This window comes from Anser cygnoides, chromosome 1 (genome assembly GCF_040182565.1).
Source record: "Anser cygnoides isolate HZ-2024a breed goose chromosome 1, Taihu_goose_T2T_genome, whole genome shotgun sequence".
NCBI lineage: Eukaryota > Metazoa > Chordata > Aves > Anseriformes > Anatidae > Anser > Anser cygnoides.
Window position 1 is genome coordinate 8,097,741 of NC_089873.1, and position 22,236 is coordinate 8,119,976.

Consider the following 22,236-nt stretch of genomic DNA (forward strand, 5'->3'; position numbering starts at 1 on the left):
CACCATGGCTGCTAAAGCAACTCAAAATGCTCTATCTTTTAGTTGAACCTGAACTTCATGTAGATGTATTCACCTGGCAAAAGAATGGCAAAATCCATGGAGTGGTTTTCAGACATAAAGTTGAGTTGAAAGTCAGCTAGAAAACAAGTTTTTTTAAAAAAATCCATCTCTTCCACAAAGGAAATAAGCAAGTAGTAGGCAAAGGCAATGGGAAGAGCTTGTTTAAGAGCAAGGCTGTGCTGCATAACTTACCTTGTGAGCCTTGAGACTCACACACAGGGGTGGTCACAGGGAAGGACGTGTTTTGGGTACGTCTCCCCTGGAAACCTCACCTGGCTGGTTAAAGCTGGAGAGATGTCCGTGGAAGTAGGGGAGAGATTGAGACCTGACTCTTCTGCCTGAATTTGGAAAGAGAGCAGAACAACATTTTTACGTATAATTTTGCTGCTGTCCTGAGCTTCAACTCTAAGGTGATATATCTACATTCAGATACCATTAGAGGGGATGTTTTTGCACTGTGCCATGCATCCTTGCTAGCTGCATCACTTCTGAGAGCCCCTTCCTGGCTGCAAAGGGATAGCATGCTGGGGAGACATCCACAAAGTGCATTTTCAGAGGGTGGCTCTGAGAGCAACCTGGATTGTTGATACCAAACTGCTCTCTGTAATTTAGTTGACCTGATATGAAATAGAAAAAAGAAAGAGGTCTGAACATGTGTCAGGTTCAGAATGCAAATATCCTTTGCATTGCTTTACTCCAGGCTTGCACATTTAATTTAATAGATATTTTTTTCTTATGTGATATGAACTAGGAGATGGATCTATTACAGATATGTTGCATATATATTCTGGTTGCTTTATAGGCAGATTTCAGTACCAAAATGATTAAGGACTATTTTTTTCTGTTCCTTGAAGATTGTATAATGAGATGAAAAAGGGAAAATGCAAATTTTAATTGAGTATATTCAGGGTGTTCAGAGTGCAGTATATCATATTTCACGTACGGCTGCAGGTTTTATCCTATCTTCTTATGCTTTGCTTTATTTCTGAGCCAACTATTTTTTGTTTCCAGTGTGCTGTTAGTTAGGTTTCTAACCCATAAGTTGAGCCACAAAGACTTTTATTGAACCATAAAGATATTAATTCCAGAGCAATCAGAATATTACTTGCAGTTGGATGCTAAATATCAAAGGCTTTATTGATGTTTAGGTAGGACTTTATTAACACCCAAATATCTCTGGAGAACTCTGGTAACAATAGGAGAAATATTAATCTCAGTATGGTTTGGTTTTCTGTAAGTAAATGAGAATTGAAAGTCTTCTTGTGAGTCAGCTGAATATTTGCAGGGATGCACTAATCTATACCAGAGTCAGCATGGAAGTACCCTTATCCATTTAATTCCCTTTCTTCTGCTCTGTGCTCCACCACGTGGCATGCCACTGCTGCAAGGAGTCATAGGAGGAACAGGAAAAGATTGCCCCCAGGTAATCCTTGTGTGCACAGAGGACATGCTTCTAGGGCAGCGTAGGTTAGGATAGGTGTCTGTAGGTCGGATACACTGATGGCTAGAGGTTTGGGATCAATCCTGCTCTAAGAGACTAGGAAACAAAATTCTGTTGGAATTTGTGTCTCCTCTCTCAAGTGCTTTTGCAAATCCCACCCCCTCTGCCTTACATTTGTGCAGCGCAGCTCTGGGCACGCTTTGTGCTTGCTCTGTGATGATCCACGGTGATCATCAAAGCAGCGGCAGTGCTGCACAGTATGTTCCACGGCAGCTACTTCCTTTCTGGTTTAATTATATCCGAGTTTGCTAATCCTGGTCTTGATTAATGTGCTTAATATGCAAATGTTATGATGAAACTGAAACTCTTTGTAATTGCTTGCAGACAGATTATCACTTCGAGTACACAGAGTGCGACAGCAGTGGCTCCAGATGGAGGGTGGCGGTCCCGAATCCGTCGGTGGAGTGCTCTGGACTACCCGACCCCGTGAAAGGGAAGGAATGCAGTATGTCACTTTCCATTTTACAGACCATTTCTGTGTGTTTGTGCTATTTACCCTGTGTGGCACTGACGACAACAAAGTCCCATGGAAGGGCTTTGAGATGCAGGTGATATGGTTCTTCCTAGTTCTTTCACCAATGTCCCAAGTGTCCCTGAGTTGTCCTTCCTTTCTGAGTCTCTCGTGTATCCCCTTCCAGCCCCTCTCCTTGTCTCTTGGAGCTATGGAGCAGGGACTGTCTTTGCAGCAGAGTTGTAAAACTCGTCAATACCTGCTGCAGGTACCCCCGTGTGGTAATTCACAGACAAGCCACATCTATCGCAATACCTCTTGAACAGTTGTGGTTGCTTGTCTTGAGCTGCCGTAATCACAGTCACTGAATTGTAGGGGTTGGAAGGGACCTTGAAAGATCATCGGGTCCAACCCCCCTGCCAAAGCAGGTTCCCTAGAGCAGGCTGCCCAGGTAGGCGTCCAGACGGGCCTTGAATATCTCCAGAGAAGGAGACCCCACAACCTCCCTGGGCAGCCTGTCCCAGGGCTCCGTCACACTCACTGCGAAGAAGTTCTTTCGCATGTTGGGGCGGAACTTCCTGGGCTCCATCTTGTGGCCATTGCCCCTTGTCCTGTCCCTACAGACCGCTGAAAAGAGGTTGGCCAAATCCCCCTGTCTACCACACTTAAGATCCCCTCTCATGTTCTGTAATGTTCTGCAGCTCTCCAGTTCAGTTCTAGTACTGGCCAAAATGGTGATGAGCAGTGGCCAAATTACTTCTGCATGGTGTCCATGCTTTCATCACCTGCATTATTTAACTGATGATAAGCTAACGCCATAACTAATAGTAAATGTCTTATCGTCCTGTGTTATTTTCATGATGAAGCTTTTGCATTTTATTTATATATTTTAACAACTCAGAGTATTCTCATAGAACTTGATCCTTTTTGTTTTTTTTTCTTTTTGGCATCTGGGGTCATAAGCAAACTGCTGCTCTACAAGCACATTTGAACTGTTTCCTCGCTGTTTTGCAGCATTCCCAGGCTGAATACTCCTTCCCATCACGCTTGCTTGCTCTAGCAATTCTGTTCACCACAGATTCTAGCAGTGCTTTATTTTCTCAGTAATTTCTAGCAGGGGCTATGAATCATTGTATCTGACAAACGGAAGGAATGATGGCTGTGTCCTTTCAGTACTACAGTAGAAGAGATGACTTTTTATTCACTTCTGACTCTCCTCCTGTAAAGGTTTATTGTTCATTTCATTACAGCACATGCTCCAGCATACGGCACATAAATGTTTCCTATAGCAGCGTTGACCATGGGAAGATTTCTGACTACCTGCAAGCATCAGCTGAAAAGCTGCCTGTGTCATTCCTGGTGCTTGCGTTTTGTTTCTGGGGTTTTACATGTGTGATCTATGTAAACCTGCAGGATATTCGATTACAGAACTATGGGACTGGAAAGCACCTCAGGTGTTCCCCTAATTTATGGCCTAGCTCAAATGGCTATAATAGTTGTGACTTTATAATTTGTGGCTGATGTTTGCTGGGCTGTTTCCAGGGACCTCTGATGATAAAGAGCCCACAAGCTCTCCAGATACTTGCTTATATATTTTGTCCTATTAATTTTCCCTCCTGTTATTATTATTTTTTTTTCCTGCTGTCGAGTCTCCCTTGTACTTCAAGCCTCTTACTTTTTGCTGTCTGCACTTTAAAGGAGCAGATAGCATTATCCCTTCTGATGCACAACCACTTTTGGTGTACTCTCAGGTACCTGGGCATAACTCGTTTTTTCTGATGCACACTATTTCTTTGTAAACCTTGTGATAAATGGTTTAAGGTCCAGCAGCATTACATTCTCCTCAGCTTTCTGGTACAGATTTCAACAAATGGCACACTTACCCCGTTGCTTCTCCTCTTATTTCCATGCCTTCCTGGTCTTAAATCACTTCCAAGGGAAATTCAACTATTTTATAACAACAGCTTCTCCATTTCTGGCACCCTGTTAGACAAGAGGAAAGCTTTGCCCAGTAGGTTGGCTGTGATATTACATACAAAACACAGGATTCTGTTAAATTCACTGGAAAACTCATCTCAGTAGATGCCTCTCCTCCTTGTACTGTGCTTTTAAGTCCCATGGCAATTCAACTGCTTTGAGAAGCAATTGGATAGATGACTTTTTTTTTTTTTTTTTATTGAATCCTTCAGATGTCAGCTATCTGGGCTCTTGGGAGTGCAGCAGAGTTAATGTAGGCCTTTTTTTTTTTTTTTTTTCCCTGTAGTATATTATCTGGCTTTAGGAAATGTCTGGCTATATTCTGATTGGAAAAGTCATTTTAGATTTCACATCTCTTAGTCTTTCACCTCTTGCTTTAAGAGCAGCCAATCCTTCAGGCTGAAAACATGATTCTGTCGGTAGCAGTCAGTCACTGTCAGAGTGCGCTGGGACTTACATTGGACTTACATTACATCCCTTACATTGGATTTGGCTAACATGGTGGATTTTACAGCAAAATATCCAAATGTTTTCTCATAGGCCTAGTGTTTTCATCCCAAGGACTACTGAGAAATACCATCAGTTTGGCACATGCTTTGAGATGAGTCTTTCTGTCCATTCTACACTTTAGATTCTGCTCCATCTTGTAGATCCTACCCTATGCCAGAGCACCCTGACATTGGGATTCCTCCTGATGTTTGGTAGAGTCCCGAACTCCCTTAACGTTTCTCTTTCAGTCCTTCAGCCTACAGAGCTGTGGACCACAGTACCATCACCACAAATGGGGTGACTTCCAGCTTTGGAGACCTGTTATCTTTAGAAGGCATGACTGGGTTCCAGTAGTCCTAAGATATAGCTGAGCCAACTGTGTCTCTGCTCTTAAAAGAGCCTTGCAGCTGTATAGCAGCATGAGTTCTGAGAGCTTTTTTTGTCTCCTGGAGGTTGGCAAAGCCCTCAGTGGTCCCTGCTGGCAGCTAGGACACAGTGGATACGGAAGAATCTGGGTGAGAATGTGTTTTTTTGGAACACATCTGCCACTGCTGCTGACTTCATGATGTTTTGTTTGCGGTTGTTTTCATCTATTTGGAAATGTCTGCCGCTTGAGAATATCTGCTATTGATCTTTACTCCTCCCTGAAAACAGAAGTGACTTGCAGGCTGTCATTAAATTTTGGATCCCGAGAATACTGCGTGAACCTCTCCAGCTTCCAAACGCTCAGCAGTCGTTCTGTTTAAATTGTGCCTGAACTAGGAATTGGAAAGATAATTTCACAATATGTTAAACATCTCCAATCATCTCTGTAAATATGTCTAGACTGCGGTCTCCAGTGGAGTGCAAAGACACTTGAGATTGCTAAAAATGTATTAGCTCAGGTGCTTCACGTATCTGGGGCAATCTAACTGTGGCACGGAGCTCGGTTGGTGTCTCAAGATGTGCTCATTTTCAGGATGTTGTGTTTTCCTCCTTTTCATTCAAGTGAACCCATTTAAAATTAGGTTGGGTATCTCCATGCTCTGCTGCGTTTTGAAGCGTATGCTGACCTGCAAAGCACAGCGGACGGTGACCCACTGAGAGCGACTGCCAGCATTTCCTGGCATGGCTGTAGTCTCCAAAACATGTCAGGATTGAGACCTTTTTTGGGTTTTCAAAAATATCATCAACCGAGCTTACCTGCAGAGAAGACTGATCCCTCTGAGAATTAGTCACAGGGTTCAGAGTAGGAAGGACTGTCATATTTTGACTGCTTTATAATCTGGGTATAAGATGAAGGATATTTTTGCCTTTTCCTTGCCATGAGCACAGAGCAGCATAAAGACCCACCATCCCTTCCTGCCACGCTCCCCTCCTCATCTTTCCTACGCAGATTGGAGGCAGGAGGAAAGAAGGAACCTCACAGGGCAGGTATTTTTGATGCTGCAGGAAGTGCTGCTGCCCCGTGACCCAGATGTGGGAGTGATGGTGCAGAAGCAGCTCTGCAGGACAGAAGCTCAATTCCAATGCGCTGGGACAACATGACCTTTCTACAGTTCATTCCTGCCACTCCTTCTGATCTCCTTGCCTTGTGGGGCTGCAGCAAGCACCACTTTCAGTCCCCACGTTGGTGTCGGCCTGTGTTACCTTCAGGAATGGCCATGACTGCTTGGCCAATGCTCCTCAATGGCCTCGTTTTGCTCTTTCTTTCCTTCATGCTCATGTTTGCTCAGAGATGAGTCATGCTCCTGACACCGGCACATCACAGTTGCAAGAAATCCTGGAGAGAGACGCATGAAATGTGCAGCGAGGATCTTGGCTAGGAAAAAGGCAACGTTTATTACTCCTAAAGCTTCTCTTCATGGCTCTCCTCTGCTTCATGTTTAAGATGTCCTCTCCAGGTGCTTACTGAGGGCTTTTTGGAGGTCTGGTACACACACGGAGGATGGAGCTGGGGGAGGTGGCAGGCAGAGCCTCCATCAGTGGGATCCAGACTGCCTGAATCACTCCATTACTTCTTGACAATCAGCAGCGTGCTTAACTCATTTGGTCTCGTTCATTTTTAATTACCACAGGTCTCGCTCTAATCTCCTCACAAGCCTGATAGCAGGAAAGGAATTTAGCTGATAAGGATCACTGCCATCAGGGCAGTATACTTGGCTTTTTCAATGGAAAATATTTACGGGCAGTGGATGTGAGCAGTTTGCTCTTGAGGCTAAGCCTGAACCCCCCTATGGCTGGTGTCTTTGAAAGCCCTTTATTTCGGTGTGTGGGCTGTATGTGGTGTTTAACGGGAACCTTCTGGGGCCTGATGGTAGGAGCAGGATTTAGCATCGTGCTCCTGCTGACACTATGCTACAGTGTGTTTTGGCGGCCGCAGTCGGGCTCTTCCACCAGCCTGACCACATGCTGTGTGTTTTACACTCAGATTAAAGGTCTGAGCACAGAGCCTTCCTTCTTTCCTTGTCTCTCTCCCTTCCTCTCTTTATCTCCCTTCACTCCAGCACAACCCAAATATCTGGTTCAGAGCGTGCCCTTGCTGTGCACAGAGGCACTGTTTCACTCTTCAGAGCTGTTTTCATCAACAAAAAGGGCTCAACGGGTTCACATTTTGACCTCAAATTCCTTTTAATATTAACTCTCTTATTGCATAGAATGATGAGAGTATTTTTATTTGTTTGCATGTTGGTTTTTTTTGTCAGCCTAAACAAATGAGCTTGCACCTTATCTCATAAATATCTGTTAATTTTAGTGGCGCTATTTGCATAATTAATAACAAAACTTTACTGAGTATAATTAACAAAACAATTTCAAAAGGAGATGAATTTACCATGTTCAAGGGAAAAAAGGACTGGTAAGGTCCCTGTCAGAGTCAGCATCCAAATGCCATCTATAATTAGAAAGTTTTCTTAACAAAAGAGGCACAAAAACTCTGATAATATGGAGCTATTAATGGTTATGCTTAGCAAATTCCACCTCTACCTGGTACTACTAATGCAGGAGAAACTTCCTGGAAATCAGAAACGTGCTTCAGTTGTAAGGCAAGGTGTGTGAGCATGCACCAAATGGTAACTGTGGAAAGCTCCACTGACTCCGGAAAATACAGCATCCTTATTTACAAGGGACTATACTGGGTCCTGAGAGCAAAATTTGTCCCGATTTATTGTTACTGAGCTGTGTTTGTTGAGTTTATTCAAACTTGTATAATCTGCTCCTAGGAAACCACAGGAGGAGATATAGATCTTTTTGCTAATTACTGTGTACCTTAGACACAATTAAGGCAAGTGACCTTTTTAAGACTTGCAGGTTTTATAACGCTTTAAGGCAATTGAAGTGATCCACAGGAGTTTTGATTTTACCGTTCTGCTTCTGCAGTGGAAAACAAACAGAAGTTTAAACTTGAATAGAAACCTTTTGAGTTTGATATCCTCTCTGTCTCTGATAAAATAGGGTAACTTGAGCTAGAAAGGAGTGGGTCTGATCCTAATTCCCTTGAAGTCATTGGGCATATACAAATTTTATAAGACAGTACATATGTATGTATGCACATACATACCTGTGTAGATGGGGAATATAAAATAATGTTAAACATCTGACAATACCTGTGTGCTTGTGCTACAGCCTTCTGATGGAAAGTGTCAGTTTATATCTGTTCATTGTCAACTAGTGCTTGTATTCAGGCAAATTCTTTTTAGTCTTCATGCTAAATAATTTGTTCTTCCAGAGTTTTTACCTAGAATTTAGAAATTTGGCTGAAGAAGCCTTGAGAATAGCAGTTTTAGTAGTTTCTTTCATGTTTACATTATTGCACATGTACATCATAAAATCAGAGAATGGTTTGGGTCTGAAAGGACCTCAAAGCCCCCCCAGTGCCACCCCCTGCCATGGGCAGGGACACCTCCCCCCAGCCCAGGCTGCCCAAAGCCCCATCCAGCCTGGCCTTGGGCACTGCCAGGGATGGGGCAGCCACAGCTCCTCTGGGCAGCCTGGGCCAGGGCCTCAGCACCTGTAGATGTGAATGTACATACAAATATCTGCCTGTGAGTACTGCTATTTATTAAACAGTGACATTTATTTAAGGCTTAGAGAAGTCCAGGATTATGGCTCTTGAAGCAAACGGGTAAATCCTAACACATAATCAGGGAGGTTTTTTTTTTCCCCTTTTTATTTGACATTCACTGAGGGTTATTTTCTGGTCTTGTTAAAGGGCTTTGAAATAACTGGGATTTCTTTGTTTCAATTGAAAAGAGCAAATATGGTGATATCAGCATAGCTCTGAGGACTTGGCATGTATCTATTTTTTTTCTCATGGCTTGAAAGGACTAAATCTTGTCTAGCAACCTTCAGGTACTAATATTTTTTTCAGACATTGCTGCTTTGGGTATTCACCTTGGAAGAAACAATGAGATCAAGCTATTATTGATGGCTGCTTGTGTTTAACCACGTCATTTAGATCGGGCATATGCACGTAGATACTTACACAAGGTGACAGATGCCATTGGGTATCGTGGGCTGTAGGAAAGTACTGCTTTGAGGCAATGTTCAAGAAGTCTATTCAGAAGTTCTCTCCTTTCATTCTTCCATCTTTGAGATTGTGTCCTCTAATGGTATATTCTGACCTTCTCCTTCCTTTTGACTAACACCTTCCATTTTCCCCTCTCAGCTGAATAGTCATGTGAGTCCCATGAAGCTGCTGGTCAGCATGTATTTTTCCTCACATAGGGAAAGTTGCTCTCAAACTTGAATACCAAAAAAAAGGATTCATAGTGGGAATAAAATTGAGGGAATCTGAGCATTTTTCAATTTGCTGTAGATTCGGCCCTTCTGTTATGTTCTACCTAGTAATTAAAAATGTCAGAGAGAAAAAAATAGTATGTAATTCTGGCTCTGCAGCCAGCTCTGGCATGAACAGCAAGATGCGCAAGAAATAGATTTCATTGTCGTGGTCATATAGAGGGGCACCTTTGTGCATATGGACTGCAGGACTGGGCAACTCAATTTTATCTGAGCTTTTTTCATATTTCTAGGAAAGTTTTTCTGGTTTTTTTTTTTTTTTTTTCTTTTTTTTTTTTTTTTCCTGAAAGGAACAAGAGATGCTTTCACACTAGAGTGCAACGAGGAGGGGACCATCATACAGCAGCAGACACTGCTCTGAGGACTGCTGTGAAACCGAGGAATTAATACAAGGCTGCCAAGAAGCAAAGATGTTGAGCTGGCAGTGGTGTGCCTGGCAGTTTGAGAGCCAGAGCTGAAAGGCTGTGATTTAGCAAAGCACTCCTACAGATGTGTACTTCCATTCCTCTTGCAGCAACACTATTAATGAGCTAATGTTTCTAACCTGAGCCAGCTAGGTACATCCTATTGATGGCATGAGGGCTCTCACCTGGGCTGAGGCATGAGGCTACATTTTACCTTGGCATTTCCTGCCTGGATGTTTTCCTAATGCGTATTGTTGTCCAGGGAGATAATGCAATTTTACAAGAAATTGCTCCAGACTTTTTCCTCTGTGCATGAGGAATACAGTGTCTTTTGAGAAAAAGTCGCCGTTGGCTTTTTGAAGCATAGATCTTTTTAGGTAAATATTTAAAAAATCAGAAGAGTTTGCTCTGAACCCACAGAGTTTAATTCCCAGGGAAGTGTTACTGAGAATTGTGCGTTGGTGTGTGGATTGAGACTTACAAGAGAAAGATTGGCCTTAGTGTCCTTTGATGATTTCTTTGCCCTACTTGTGTACACAACGCAATTAAATAAGTTAAACACAGCTTCCTCTGAGTCCTCTTCCAACTGGAAAGAAGCTGGCAAGACCTTGAGGTTTGCTATGGCTTTGTAGAAGGATGAGAGGCAAGCAGAGAGACGTGATCACGACGACGATTTTATCACATCAGCTGAACAGGATGGAGGTAGCTGAGTGTTTTCATCCGAAGTTGATATTTGAGGTCCAGTTGCAATCCAGTCAGTGGATACCTCAAGCTCAATGAAATTGCTCAGACACGGCTGTTTTGGGTCACTTGAGATTCCTTAGGATTTCCTGTCCTTTCTCCAGTTGCTGCATCAGGACAAGAGTCTCCTGTAAGACCTCGGTCATGTTTGCCAGCCCAGTGCAAAAGGCAACTCAAAAGTCACTAGAAGCCAGTTGCACTTTGTGAGCAATGGAAACGAGCCCACTAGGGACTGGAGAGCTACTCACTCACCTTACAACACATTTCCTACTGTGCTCCCTGACATCTCCAGCTCTGAGCCATTACAATGGCTGTTGTGTCCCGGGCAGCAACTGTGCATGGTAACCTTTTGGTAATATCTGTCTGTCACTCTGTGTCCCACTTCCTTCATGAATTTGCTGAATATTCCAGTTCCAAAACCACAGCTTTCAGTGCCCATCTGATGAAATAAAAGTGATAATAAAAATCATAGAATCATAGAATATCCCGAGTTGGAAGGGACCCACAGGGATCATCAAGTCCAACTCCTGGCACCGCACAGGTCTGCCCAAAAGTTTAGACCATGTGACTAAGTGCACAGTCCAATCTCTTCTTAAATGATGAAATGAAATATAAAATAAAATATGCCAGACCAGCTGGGGAAAATTGTACTGTTCCTGTCAAAGAGGTGAACCAGAAAAAGTGTTGGTTTATTTTGTCATTTCTTGGATAAAAGGAGAAAATATTTGCTCTCAAGAAAAGGAAGGGTCTCTTCCATGGAAGTTACTCTTGTCCAGGTAAGCTTACCTTTCAGTGTGATTGCATTTCAAGTCCAAACAGGCTTGACAGACTTTTTCCTTAAATTAAGATTCAGTCTGGTTCCTGATAACACATTGGGATATAATGACTGAAGAAAACGAACATCAATTATTCACAGTCTATTGGAGAAGCCTCGTATAAATTATTCACGGAAGACATTCTGAAGCTGGCTGAGATTATAGGAAACATTAATAATAAAGCAATGAGTTCCTCTCTTCCTTTGACTTTTTTTTTTTTTTTTTTTTTGTTTTTTCTTTTTTTCTCTTCATCCCACATTTTGGTTGGTCCTTGGTGCCATGTCATGTAGACCCTGATGTCCCAGGGTATCACTGAACAGATGGCTCGATGTACTTGTCCTTGGCCACGTCTTCCCGTCTAGGTTTGTGGCATGCATCTGTTGAACCCAGCAGCTGTTCAGAGGGACAACTGCGTGATGCTGCCAACCTCATATCGCCTTTCTGAGATACGGTTTTTGCCCATGGGAGAGTAAGATATAAATCAGCTCAGAGCCTGCCTGCAGGAAGTGACAATGTTGCAGGGACTCTGAATGCACAACAAAGGAATGGAGAGAGAGAGAGTTGGAAAGCCAATGTTTGAGGCTATCTTTCCTGTATACTTTCACTAGTGTAAGTAGAATCACTTAATTTTTACCCCTTCTAATTTTATAATCTGGCAAAATCCAATCCTGTGTCTTTTTTATTTATTTATTTATTTATTTTTTGAGAGCCAGGGAGCAAGGAAAGATGCACACGAACAGAATGAACGTTCAAAATGGACAGAAGAGCAGAAATAATTTTAGGTATCACTAATGAGAAATGTCTGGAGGTAAATGCCTACTGAGAAGACCAATAGAGGGAGAATTAGTGGGCACGAGTGGTGTGGGATGTGAAACCAGCTGAGGGAAGGTGTAAGACAGGGGCCAAGTCAGCATAAGGGAGGAAAGCAATTGAATAGGTTGTGGGTTTGGTATTGGAGGATGCAGGGCATCGAGGCAGCTTTGATTTACCTTCTGGTGAAATCCCAAATACTCCCCTCATAGGACAGCAATATCTGAGAGATATCTGATGTGAGCAAACACTACAGAAGCTGGTTTCAGACCTCAGAAGGAGATGAGCAGTAATATATGCGTGAGGATCTACGCTTGTTAGTCCAGCCCTGCTCAGTGATGAGCCTCTCCTAACCAGCATCAGGAGGTTAGGCAAGGTGAGAGTGTTAAAATCAGTCACTAGAACAGAAATGTGCCAAGCAACTTTGGCGCTAGCCCATTGAAATCACCGGGAGGGCCAGAGCTGTGCTAAAAGGCAGCACGTGACCCTTGCAGTCAAAGATCAAGTGAGGCAAGCCCACTTATGGTTTGTTTTGCCCTCCAGGGAGCTGTTTCCACGTCTGCAAAGCGATTGTAATGTGCTATCGGATCTGAAAAGCAATGTATTACAGGCACTCTTGGAAGCGGCTATGCAGTGGGCAGGGCTCCTGTTTCAGGACGCCCCATGCTGATGGTGTACCCCAGGAGGGAGGTAAGATAACATCGCTCTTCTCACAGAGTTTAAGAGGAGGGAGATTAATTATTTTCGCTAGTTTGACCTCCCAGGTCATTAAAATGCATTCAGTTAGGCCGATGGTGAGGCTGATAATTTGTATTTGGCATGAGCTTTTCTTCCATATGGTGTCCGGTTATGGTATAAAGCACTTGAGAGACAGAGGGTCCATCACATGCCACCACAGATTGTTCCAGTGATCAGTCATCCTTGCTATTAAACGTGTGCATGTTATTTCCAATTTGGATGTGTCTGGCTTCAGCTTCCAAGAGGTAGCTCTTCTTATGCAGTCCCCTGCTTGATTAAAGAGTCAGTGGGATCCCATATTTTCTCCCCGTGGAGTTACTTGTACATTTATTGTTGACTCTCAGTCTTTCCTGATAAACTAAACAGACTAAGCAGTTCAAATCTCTCACTGCAAGGCACATTATCCCTAATCTTGAAAGTATTCAAAGTCCTACTTTTATTTTTTATTTTTTATTTTTTTTTTTTTTGCAATGACCTCTTAAAAATGCAGAAGCAGAACCATATTTAATATCAGAGCAGCCCTATTGTCTGTAATACACACATTTCATCCTACACATCTCTACCTCCACCTCTGAATATATCCACAGATCTCATTAGCTCCTTTTTGCACGTCATGACAGTGAAAGCTCTTGATGAATGGCAGATCCACTCCAACCTTCAGGTTTCTGCTTTTTGGGACGTGTTCGTGCCTTCTGCAGGCAGGGCTGGAGCTCCTTGCCCTCAGTGGCCTACCTTCACCATCGACTTCATTAAAACACACTGACTTTGCTCAGGACTGCCAACAGATCTGAATCGCTTGCGCTGCCTTCAGGTTTACCATGCAGTCTCTCACCCCCTTTTAATACTGTTCTTTTCCTGTTTGCCTGCAGATTATTGATAAAAATGTGACTTAGTGCCACAGGGAGGCAGAACTGCCCCCATCCTCCCTGCTTGGTGGTGATCTCCCACCCACTGACAGCTCCATTTGAGATCTGTCTCTCAGGCAGTTCTTAATCCAATTAAGATGTGCTTTACTGGTATTGTGTGGTGCTGCCTTCTTTTGTCAAAATGACACGCCAAACGTAGTTAATTGTCTTGGAAAGCTGAAGTCTATTACATCCGCTCAGTCACCTTTATCAGGTGGCTTGTAATCCTTTTAAAGAATGAAATGAGGTCTGTTTGACAAGACTCATACAATGCTTTTGGTAGGGTATTAGCCCTGTAGCTCTCATTAATTTTTTATGAAGTGAATCTGTGTCAGCTTTATTGCATGCACGTATGAGTGTGTGTGGCTGCACGTGGCAGTGTCTGTACATTGCAGCACCTTTTGTCACCGAGACTGGTTCCCTGTACAAACCACAACAAAACCTTTTAAGGTGTTTCCCATTTTTTTTTCACAGAGACAGAAGATCGAATTTGGTCTTCACAACTTGTGTAAGCTGGTGTGTAGCACCCAAGCTGATGCTTGGAAGGTGTAATAGGATGGTTTGCAGTCGGAGAGGGAGAACAAAAATATGCTTTAGAACAGTGATGTCTGAACCTGATCAATAGTTCTGGAAAAGGGTTTCAGAACTGCCTACGTGATTCAGCAGCCCTAGTTATGTTTTCAAAACAGCACACACACAAGGGGAACTATTCAATAAGGATGTTTTCTGCAAAAATGAATTATTGAATGCTTAATCAAATGGTTTCTGGGGTCAGGGGCAGGTGGTGTTTGCAATGGCTACTTCTAAGCAGGGGGATTAATTTTCCCTTGGGAGCATGAAGCGAAAGGGGTGACCAGTGAGAACAGACACCCAAAATATACGATGTAGACTCCTGTAACTTCAACTCGCAACTTAATTTCCTATTTGATGGTGCTGTCCTTCCCATTGACAGCGGCTTGCCCGTGTCACCCCCACAAACACAGCGGTGCTGTGATATTGCCAACCATTTCTGCGGACAAGGGGTTGCTGGGTCTGTAATGAGACAGAGCAGCCACGAGCAAGGCACAGCGCCAGTGTCCTGGGATGGATCATCTGTCTGAGCCCTGTCCCCTGGCAGGTGTCTCCTGGCACATCGTGAGGGACATCTGCTCTACGGGGTCCCTCTGGGCATGGCCACAGCCTGCCCGTCTCCAGCTGGGACAAACACCTGGATTGATGTTGCTTGCATTGGTGAAATTTTGGCCTGGCTTTTGGGCTCCCCTGTTGCTGGAAGAGCAAGCTGTGCAACACCAGGAGAGGAAACCATCCCAGCAATCGTGGTCGTTCCTCCCTGTCCCCCTCCAGCCACTCCCCACCACCTGGAAGGAGCCCAAACGAGGCATCTGTTCCAATGTCGAAAGTAGCTTGTGTTGCCATTAGCCACATTCAGCCCCAAATTGAACCTGGCAAGCAGCTGGCATGCTCAGAGCTAGTCTGCTTGCAGATGTATGTGTTTTGATGGGAAGTGCTGCTCCCTTTGAAACAGGATTCTTAGAAAAGAGAAAAAAGGTAATTTCCCACCTAAAAAGGCTCATCCCTCCCACGGAAGGTGAGTGACGGATGGCAGTGCCCTCTGTGGCAGCTTGTTTGATCTCTTGTACCCTTTTTTTTCTCTCTCTAAAATGATCAGGCTGCAAGGAGTTAAAAGATGCCAGTCCAGTTAAAGCAATAATCTCTGCTCAACCTCGCTCAGTTTGAAGAGGAGGCTCTGCTGCCTGCTGCGCCTTCATTATGGCAGCAAAATTTTCTCGGTTACTGACTCCTTATTCGAAATTCACAAATCTGGAACGTGTGGTTAAGCAGCACTCTCCGTTTCTTGCTATTTAACTTTCTTAAAAACAACGTCGGAGCTGTTAAAGGATTTGAATGTCAGGATGGAGCTCGCTTTTTTATTTCCCTTCCCGATGGTTTCTCTCCACAACCTTCAAGAAAAAAAACAAGGCAGGATTTATCAGCTTTGCCAAAACAGTAAGTTTACACATTTAAGGTGAAAAGCTGAACTGTCTGTGGTCTCGATTCAGGCAGGCACATGGGGAAGTGCTCATGGCTTGTCTCTGGGTGGCTGAAGAAAGCTGTGCTCCCACTGCAGCAGGATTTCCTTGTGTACATCCCCCCAGCACCCATCCTGTCCACTTTCAGTCTTGGTGCGTCACCAGCGAGCGATGGGGTTCGAAGAATAGGTCTGTTGACTTGACTTCCACTGGTTCACGTTGAGAGTATGTCGATATGACCAAGAGGGGATAATGACCCTTTGGCAGAGCCTTCCTTCAAAAGGGACCTTTTATCTGCATTCCGGTGCTGCCTGTCAAGGGCAATTACACAAAGAAATGCTGTGGGAGCGGGCTCACAAATGGGAGCCTGAGCTGCAGGTTGGGTTCGGGTGGAAATTGCTGTTACGCAGCCACATCTTTCTCAAAATTCTTACTGTCAAACAAGTTTTTCTGCAGTTAGATAAACATCAGCACATCTATAAAACCACATATGGTGGGACTTGAGCTGGCGTCAGCTGTTCTGGGCCGGTTTCACTGCTTTGGCTAGCAGTCTGATCTCGTCCCACAGCTTCTCAGACTGTGAGTTTCTGTCTCTCAAAGTGAGTTTATGGAATATCTGTCACTGCACAGCGTGGCACGTGTGAAACTTTCAGTGAAAATTCCCAGCATTTCTTGGGATGTGAGTTGTGCGCTTCGCTCTGTGTTCTACTTGGGTTGAGTGGCATAGTTAAGTTTATAAACCCTCCAACCACCCAAGAGATATTGGAAAGTGCTTTGGAAAGTGCTCATTTGGTTTCCATCCAGGGCATTGAGTCTCGGAGAGGGTGAGATGCAGCACAGGGCTGTGGGAAAGCAGGATTATCACTTCGTGTATCTATCTTCTAAATTATACTTCCCCTAGTTACATACATTTAACTCCTCTTTTCTATGCTGGAAGCCAGTGTTTATTTTCTCAGCATGCTAACAGCACCCCAGTCAACCTCATTTGCTAGACACAGGCTCATTGGTGGTCTTTCCCAAGACTACCTGGTCTATCAGAAGAGATGTGCAATGATTTTTAGGCAGTCCATTAAAAGAGAAATGTGGAGAGAGCTTTGGATTAGGTCTGCAGATTTCACCCAAGGTTTGTATGGTTACATTACAGTCGGTGTAGCACTGTGTACTCTTCATAGTACAGGTGGGTAATGTGAGTCTGCTCTCTCAGGTGCCGGTAATTTTAATTGAGTTCAAGGTATAACAGGTGAGTGAGAGTGAGGGGAACTGTATTACAAGCCCTCATTTTCACAAATTGCTTCTGAGCACAGTTTGTGGGTAGAGGTTTCATTTCTAAATCTTGTTTTGACAATGCAGACAAGCTGCGAATCAGGAACCCTCATCTGAGATTTGGTTTCAGTGCCACCACGTCGGTGAGAAAACAGGCACTGGGGAACATATGAATTTCACAAACCATGCTGGGAGTTCAGCTGTTGTGTTCCTGGGGTTTGGACATTCCCGTTTGGTTCCTGTTAGTGTCAGTTCATTCTTAATTAATGAAATGGCAAAAAATTAATGGAAATTCATTGGGATTAATTTCTTCCATTAATACATTGGAAATGTCTGTCTCCCCAGCTTTCTCCTGTGCCTCTGGCGAGTACCTGGAGATGAAGAACCAGGTGTGCAGCAAATGTGCCGAGGGGACCTACTCGCTGGGCAGCGGGATCAAGTTTGATGAGTGGGACGAGCTGCCAGCAGGATTCTCCAACGTGGCGACTTTCATGGACACAGCAGTTGGCTCGGCTGAGAATAAAGCTGACAGCTGCAACAAGTAAGAAGTGCTGTGTGCATCTGGGTTACCTTGCTTTGGGTGAACTTTGAGGCAGCTTAAGAAGAGCTCCTGCACCCATTTGCTACAGGTCTTTGCTCAGCAGTGTGTGTGTGGTTGGAGGTGGGTTGTTGGCATGGACAGGGCTCCTGCAGCCGAGCCAGCGAAGGGATCTGCCTTGCATGATTTTGGGGAGTGATTTAAATTATATTTATGCTATAGAACATCCTTGATCCACAAGTGAAGTGGTGTGGACTCTTTGGAACAGGGTCTTCAAAATTTGGGCTTTGGCAAAGGCAATGGCATTAGGCAAAGCTCAGCTCCATAAACACAGAGGGAAATATTTCTCTATCAGAAGTGAAAATCTGTGTAAAACCACACAATGCAGCAGGAAGGATAGGTACAGAGAGTGCTGCAGACACTGTAAAGCCCCACTGTGGTTACCTTGTACCTCCCAGCTGCACAAAGCCAGCTTAATGATTTACCTAAGCTCTCCAGAGGGCAAACAGCCATAGTAATGGCAAGCAAGAGTTGCTGGGAAGCAACATTTTTAGCCATTTCTTTGCTGTCTTCATAGTCTCCATGGACTCATCAGCAGCTAGTGAGTCTAAGACCAGCTTGGATCTGTGCTTATTTGTAGCTGGAAAGCTCTCGGGTCATGGTATAGTAAATGTGGCTAAAAGTTACTTTCACAGCCTATTTAGAGACTGATGGTGGATGCAGGAGGCTGTTTCTGGATATGACTGAAAATATGTTGGACCTATTGATTACAAACCTTTACTGAGTAGGCTGGGGCTCTAAATTTCTAGTACCATATCTCTTCCCATGAACAGATTTAATGACAAATATTATTTTAAAGTGAAAAATAAATGGGAACCCAGGAACAAATCCACTGCATTTTAGCTACTGTGGGATTCTGGGTTCTTTATTAAATAATACTTTTTTGTATTGTGCTGTAAGAAATGTTTCCTTGGTGCCTGTGATCTGAGCTGAGGTTTGTTTTGTTTACATTCATCAGCTCTTCGTGGACGCCCCGAGGGAATTACATAGAGTCGAACAGGGATGATTGTACAGTTTCTCTCATCTACGCCGTGCACCTGAAGAAATCCGGTTCTGTCTTCTTTGAATACCAGTATATTGACAACAACATCTTCTTTGAATTTTTTGTAAGGCCTTTTATATGATGAATCCAACCATACAGCGTAAAATTTCAATCCAGAAAAGAACACCAAACTCAGCTTTTTCCTCCTTTTACATAGCTCTGGATGGGAGGAGCCTGGCTGGGCTTACACCACGCTGGATCCACATTACTGAAATGATCTGATCAGATGGGACCCAAATGAGAAAGGCAGCCTGGTTCTGCCCTTGTGGATGGATTGGTTGGGGTCCAGAGAGCTGGGGGGTTCCCAGCACTGGGCTCTGCAGTGCAGTGTAGGTTCCCCAAGCTGCTGAGATGCTTTGGAAGTTCCGACCAAGAGCTGCATTGCTTTTCCTGGCAGTGTTGGACCTGCTGTTTGGGACAGAGAGTGACTTAATGGGAGGGCAGCTCAGGACAGGAGAGGACTGGAAATCTTCAGTCTCTGTTACCGCTTCTCTCCCCGTCTGGCGAGCTCTGCTTTTTGTCTGAAAAGCACTGCTCAGGCTATCACACAGGAGTGTGAGGTCTTAGCTGGTGTTGGTAAAAGCTTCTTGAAGCTCTGACAAAAGTGCAAAGTGTCCTTATCCTTAGTAAGGATGAGAAAAGAAAATAAAAACAATGCATTGGAAGCACCATCCTAATGCTACATCATTGCAATCTATCGCACTTAGATAACAGACAGTGCGGGTAATATTATATAGCCATTTCAGTTTTGTATTAGACACTTCCACCTTCTTCAGAGGGTGAAAGCAGCAAATATGCTTTCTGCTGTCAGATGAATGTAACAGGATCATGAATCCTAGCTCCAGTTGCTTTACTGGATGACTGATCTGCTCCCGCAAAGGAGCGAATATATTTTTTTCTGTGAGTGCTAGATTTGAAAATGGCTCTTTGATTATCATTTTTATCCGTGTCCCAGTGATTCACCTCCTTAAATTTGTCATTCCCTTCTCAAGAATCAGTGAGTGGTGCGGCCCTGTATAACCTTTATAGAAATGCCCAAATAAATAACTCTCAGTAGTTCTCAGTATTACATATTTAGCACTCCTCTAAAAGCCCTATTTATTTATTTATTTGTTTGTTTTTCCTTAGCATGTCTTTGTACTTAAATATATCTAAGGATGATTTTGATCATCCTTAAGGGATGGAATGAATTGGAAGAAGGGATACCATGCAGAGAGACCTTGACAGGCCTGAGAGGTGGGCCTGTGTGAACCTCATGGGGTTTAACAAGGCTGAGCGCAAGGTCCTGCACCTGGTTCTGGGCAATCCCAAACCCAAATCCAGGCTGGGTGATGAATGGATAGAGAGGAACTCTTAAGGGGAAGTGGGTTAAGGAGAAGCTCAACACGAGCCGGCAATGTGCGCCTGCAGCCCAGAAAGCCAACCGTGTGCTGGGCTGCACCAACACAGCGTGGGCAGCAGGGCAGGGAGGGGACTGTCCCCCTCTGCTCTGCTCTCGTCAGACCCCGCCTGGAGCCTGCGTTCAGCTCTGGGGCCCAGCACAAGGACAGGGATGTATCAGAGCGAGTCCAGAGGAGGCCACGAGGATGATCAGAGGCTGGAGCCCCTCTGCTGTGGAGCCAGGCTGAGGGAGCTGGGGGTGTTCAGCCTGGAGAAGAGAAGGCTCCGGGGAGACCTCCCAGCGGCCTGCCAGGGCCTGAAGGGGCTGCAGGAGAGCTGGGATGGACTCTGTGTCAGGGGGTGTGGTGATAGGACAAGGGGGAATGGCTTTAAACTAAAAGAGGGTAGATTTAGATTCGATATAAGGAAGAGGTTCTTTACTCAGAGGGTGGTAAGGCCCTGGCACAGGTTGACTAGAGTAGCTGTTGTTGGGGAAAGTAGGGTTGGAACTAGATGATCTCTACGGTCCCTTCCAACCCAAACTATTCTATGTTTCTATGAAACTTTGGATAGTGGCATTTCAGTGGCAGTGGATTGCAAATTGCCAGGAAACGGTGACGTTTTGAGTTTTGCCAGGCACAGGTGCCTGCACTACTGGTCTGAGGCCAAGCAAGATGTTCTCAAATGGTGGAAGGAAGTGTGGATGCTTCTTGTTAGATACCCATTGATTCTGCCCTTCCTTATTGCCCTTCCCAAACTCTTTTTACATATTGAATCATTTTGCATCTTGTGAGAACAGAATATCTTATTACCATTTTCCAGATAGGAAGTCAGACACAAAGGTGTTGAGGCTGAGATTGTACAAGGTAATCAGGGATCTGCCTCCTATTTAGGTGCTTCTTCTCCCCTCTTCCCCCCCGGGCTGTAGGTCTGGGTAGGAATTAAGTGTGCAGGTGCTCTGGAAGATGTGGGGTTACATGACTTATTTCAGATAGGATGTCGAGCAACTTTCAGGAAGAGACTTGACCCCAGGTGTTCTGAATTGCAGTGCAAAGCATTGAAATGGCCTTTCTCCCTGTTGGAATAAAGTCTGAGTAATTGAACCCATACATCAAAGGGAATTGGTACTATATCTTCAGAGAAGACAGCTAGGAGAAGAAAAGAGTGGAAAGCTCTGAGGCCAAGTGTCAAACCCTGCTGTAAGGAGAAGCTGTAGAGCTGTACTGGGCCTGGCCAAGGGACAACTGGCCTTGTACCTCTGCCAGGACAGACCCCATGGCACATACTCTTTCTCCGGAGAACATCACTCTCATCTCTGAGGTCAGGAGGCAGGGAGCCAAAGAGGTAGTATATATTGGCTGCACCTGAAAGCATGTTGGAGAAAGCAGCTTGTCTTCTAGCCTTGGGCTGTCCACTCCTATCTCCCCCCCTGATCTGGGGGCTCAGGGCCTCCAGTTTTAAGAGAACTGGGTCTTGTGGGCTTGGGAGAAGGAGGAAGCAGCCACGTCAAGACGCTCAGCATCCAAATCTAACCAGACAATGAGAAGACAAAGTTGAGATCTGCTCCTCCTGCTCTTTTTTTCATCTGCATCAGGATTGCTGTCATCAGAGGCACTGTAAGCTGCTAGCAGGTTTTGAAAGTTTTTTTTTCTTTTTTTTTTTCTTTCTTTTTTGCCCCCACAAATAAGGCAGCTGCCATCCTAAATATGTAGACAACAGGAACAAAGCTGAATCTTATCATTCCCTGCCAGCAGTCATTATGCTGACAGAGAGATGCATCTGTTTGTGATCACTATCTTGTGTTTTAACTAACAGATACAAAATGACCAGTGCAAAGAGATGGAGTCTACGGCAGACAAGTGGGTGAAGCTGACAGACAACGGGGAATGGGGCTCTCATTCTGTAAGTGTGCAAAATTTTTTATTTCTTTTTTTTTTTTTTTCCTTCAATTTATAAATGCCTGTGACTTCCTCTGAACAAACAGGGATCATATCCTGTGAATGCATGTGAAGAAGCACAGCTTGCTGGCAATATGGGCAAAGCTACCAAGATCTCTAGGGGGCTGATCCCAAAGCAAATGATATAGATGCAAAATTTTCTATTGATTTCCCTGAATTGAGTGCTTTACAAGGCTAAACAGATTCGTGCAAATCCCCATGCCACAATCACTCGGCATGACTGTAATTGCAGTCTTCTACAACAGTTGTTTGTGAGGCCATGAGATTATTCCCTGTCACTCAGCCAAGGCTGCGAATG

General features: G+C 44.3%; 1 protein-coding gene across 3 annotated transcripts in view; it reads left to right on the forward strand.

Moving 5' to 3' along the window:
• The window catches only part of ELAPOR2 (endosome-lysosome associated apoptosis and autophagy regulator family member 2), a 102,827-nt gene that overhangs the window by 48,419 nt on the left and 32,172 nt on the right, over nt 1-22,236 (forward strand). Inside the window, exons 2-5 of one of the 3 annotated variants that reach the window (XM_066980883.1) lie at nt 1,886-2,006; nt 17,306-17,501; nt 18,517-18,664; nt 21,796-21,882. In XM_066980883.1, the coding sequence (XP_066836984.1) occupies nt 1,886-2,006; nt 17,306-17,501; nt 18,517-18,664; nt 21,796-21,882 (552 nt within the window). Of the gene's footprint in view, nt 1-1,885; nt 2,007-12,695; nt 12,715-17,182; nt 17,202-17,305; nt 17,502-18,516; nt 18,665-21,795; nt 21,883-22,236 lie in introns of those variants that run through there. The other 2 variants (XM_066980937.1, XM_066981001.1) reach the window with 2 other exon arrangements.